This window comes from Propithecus coquereli, unplaced genomic scaffold, assembly GCF_000956105.1.
Source record: "Propithecus coquereli isolate 6110/MARCELLA unplaced genomic scaffold, Pcoq_1.0 Scaffold782, whole genome shotgun sequence".
Taxonomy (NCBI): Eukaryota; Metazoa; Chordata; class Mammalia; order Primates; family Indriidae; genus Propithecus; species Propithecus coquereli.
Genome location: NW_012153974.1, coordinates 122,881 through 125,926, shown reverse-complemented (window position 1 = coordinate 125,926; position 3,046 = coordinate 122,881). Strand labels below are relative to the sequence as shown.

The following is a 3,046-nucleotide window of genomic DNA, read 5'->3' as shown; positions in this document are numbered from 1 at the left end:
AAAATGCTTCAGTACATGCTAGAATTTCTCTAGAGCCTTTTGGGACTTTGACTCTTACTGTACCAGTTTTGGCTTTAAAAAATAAATTTTTTATGTTCTTTTAGGCAGATCAGCAGTTGGTAAAGAAAGGAAAAAGCAAAGTTGGAGACATGCTGGAGAAAGCGGCAGAGCTGCTGATGAGCTGTTTCCGCGTCTGTGCCAGCGACACGTGAGTAGGGCGTGGCGCTCGGGCTTCGACAGCTCCTAACGTAGCGAGATGCGTCCCCACTGAGGCCTTGGGTGAGTGCCGTGTCCTCTGCCCGGGTCGCCCGCCTCAACTCCTCTCCCCTGTCTCCACTCAGTGTAGAGGTTTCAGCCTCCTCTGAGGCCTCAGCAGTGGGCCTCAGCAGTGGGCCTCGCGGCAGATTGGCAGATCTCCTTTCCTGAACGGTTGGCTGCGCTTCTGTCCGCCGCCCTTGTGGAGGTGGCGGTGGGGACGCCGGTGCGCAACGGCTGCTCAAGGGCAGAGAGCGCGAGGGCCGCGTCCCGCTCGCCGTCGGTGCCCGGCACCACAGAGCACGCGGACGCTTCTTAACGCTAGAAATGCTCGAATGTGGAGACCGAACACTGGAGGTTTTGTAAGATTGCGTGTTCGTGCACGGCAGTGATCGCCCTGACCTTCCGTCAGTAAGTGGTTTCTCACATGCAGTACTGAGAGCGCAAGCAGCAGAAGGAAAGTAGACCAAGCGGACTTCATCAAAATTAAAACCTTCTGTGCTTCAGAGGCACTATCAAAAAAGTGAAAAACAACCATAGAATAGGAAAAAAATTGCAGATAACATATCCGATAAGGGTCTAGTATTCAGAATATATAAAGAACTGTTACAACTCAGTAACGAAAAGACCAATAATCCTATTTAAAAATGGCAAAGGGATTGAAAACTCTTCCAGAAGCGACACACGTGGCCAGTGGGTGCGTGCAAAGGTGCTCCCTGTCACTGACCGCCAGCGACGCGTGCACACGCACAGCCGCTGCAAATGCCGCCACTTCACGCCCACCGGGACGCTGTGGTCAGAGACAGGCACAGGTGGGAAGGTGAACGGGGGCAGCTGCTGTGCAGGAGAGCCTGGCGGTTCCCCAGAAAGTTAAACATGGGATCGCCTGTGACCCAGCAGTTCCACTCCCAGGTGGGTGCCCAGAAGACAGAGGCAAACCCCGAGTCTTTCCTCTCGCTCTTGGGGTTTGCTCTGCCACACGTCTCCAGAAGAGGTCATCGTTCCTGCCGTCAGACCAGCAAGGATGTTACCATGAATGAAGCGTTTTGTATGAGTTACAAAGTGCTCGTCTATGCACTTCTTATTGTGGTTTTTTGTGGGTTTTTTTGCCATAGCCCTTTGAAGTAGGTATAGCAGTATTATTATGTCTCCCTTTTCAGATGAGAAAATGAAACCTAGAGAGAGAGTTTTGTTCCAGTTCACACTACTAGGTAGTGATAAAAGTCAGGTAAAAGAGCCAGTCATAGCAGTGAAGTAGGCAGTTTTGAAACAGGCTTTGATATTTAAAACTAAGTTGTGCTTTTATATCACTTTAAGTGTTTCTATATGGGCACATTTTGGTCTTGAGCAATTTTGTTTTCTCTGGCTTGGGAACAGCCTGCCTGTTTTCTGTGCTGGGCACTTTTTTGTGCCTTGACTTCACGTCCCTGGATTTAGTGTCTCTGGCCGCCTGCCACTGGGCTCTCTGGCACCCTCGTCAGCGAGAGCCGCAAGCTCTTCGGTGGGAGAACCGTTTGCAGAGTGAGAATACACAGCCGACTCCACTGAATTCATTCCAGTGTTTTATCATGAAAAATTTTAAACTGTCAGGAAAGTTGAAAGACTTTGACGGTGAAAACTCACCACTTCTACTGTTGATAATGTGCTACCCTGGCTCTGTTACATCTATTCTGTGTCTTTCCCTCTGTCCATCTGTCAGTTTATCTCAATTTCTCTCTTCTTTCTTTTTTTTTAAACAACGTACATCATGCATCAGTCGATGGGGATGTGTTGTGAGAAATGTGTCATTAGGTGATCTCGTGGCTGTGCGGGCATCATAGAGCGCGCCACACAAACATCGGTGCGGCCCCCGCACACCTGGGCTGTGGCGTAGCCCGCTGCTCCTGCGCTACAGCCGCGCTGGATACCGTAGGCGGTCGCGGCACAACGGAAAACACTCGTGTGTCTGCACGTACCTAAACAGAGACAGGGCACCCTGAAAACACAGCTTCGTGATCCGCGGGACCAGGGTTGGATGTGCAGTCCATTGCTGACCGAAATGTCCTGATGTGTCGCATGACTGCCTTTCAAAGTTAACTGCAAACTTCGGCACACTTTCCCCTGAATCCTTCCCTTTCTCCTCTGTCTTTGAGGTAAAATTGACACGCGGAGAGCGACATACAAATCTTAGCTGCGTAGTTGCTGAGTCTGGACGCGCGCACTCACCTGCGCACCCAGAACCCCTGTTGGGGAAGGGGCCTCATCGTCTCCCAGCACTTTCCCTCTGCCCTTCTCAGGCAGCCCCTTGCCACTGTTCCGACGTTCTCCACCGTGGGTTACTTTTGCCTGTTTGGCAGCTTCGTATAAACGGACTCCTGCAGTTGGTACTTCCTGTGCTTCCTCTTTGAGACTCGCCCTTGTGCATTTGCTAGTCCATTCGGTTGTAATGAGAAGAGAAAACATTCTTCCATTTTTCAAAAAGGCTTTATAACTACTGGCTTTCACAGAATGTTGCTGCAAGCGAGGCGGTTTCCAGCTGCCGCAGTGGAGGGGGGTGTTACCCAAATGTTTAACGGGGATTTTCCTGGTTTGCTTTTTTTTCTCCCCAAGTTTACCTATTAGATAAGACATCTTTTAAAAAGTTTTTTTATTTGATGAACATGACTTGAGCTGTGAGATTTTATCTCAAGATATTAATTTGTTCAGCGGTTTATTTTGTAATTTATAAATAAGATTTCTATTTCTTATGTAACTTTAAAAAATTATTTTCCCATAGTCGTGCTGGTATAGAGGACTCTAAGAAGTGGGGAAT

At 49.0% G+C, this 3,046-nt stretch overlaps 1 protein-coding gene across 2 annotated transcripts in view; it reads left to right on the top strand.

The window, feature by feature from the left end:
- PCID2 (PCI domain containing 2) overlaps positions 1–3,046 on the top strand; it is a 30,217-nt gene that overhangs the window by 12,765 nt on the left and 14,406 nt on the right. For both annotated transcript variants that reach the window (XM_012662820.1, XM_012662821.1), the window contains one exon: positions 105–208. In XM_012662820.1, the coding sequence (XP_012518274.1) occupies positions 105–208 (104 nt within the window). The remainder of the gene's footprint in view (positions 1–104; positions 209–3,046) is intronic.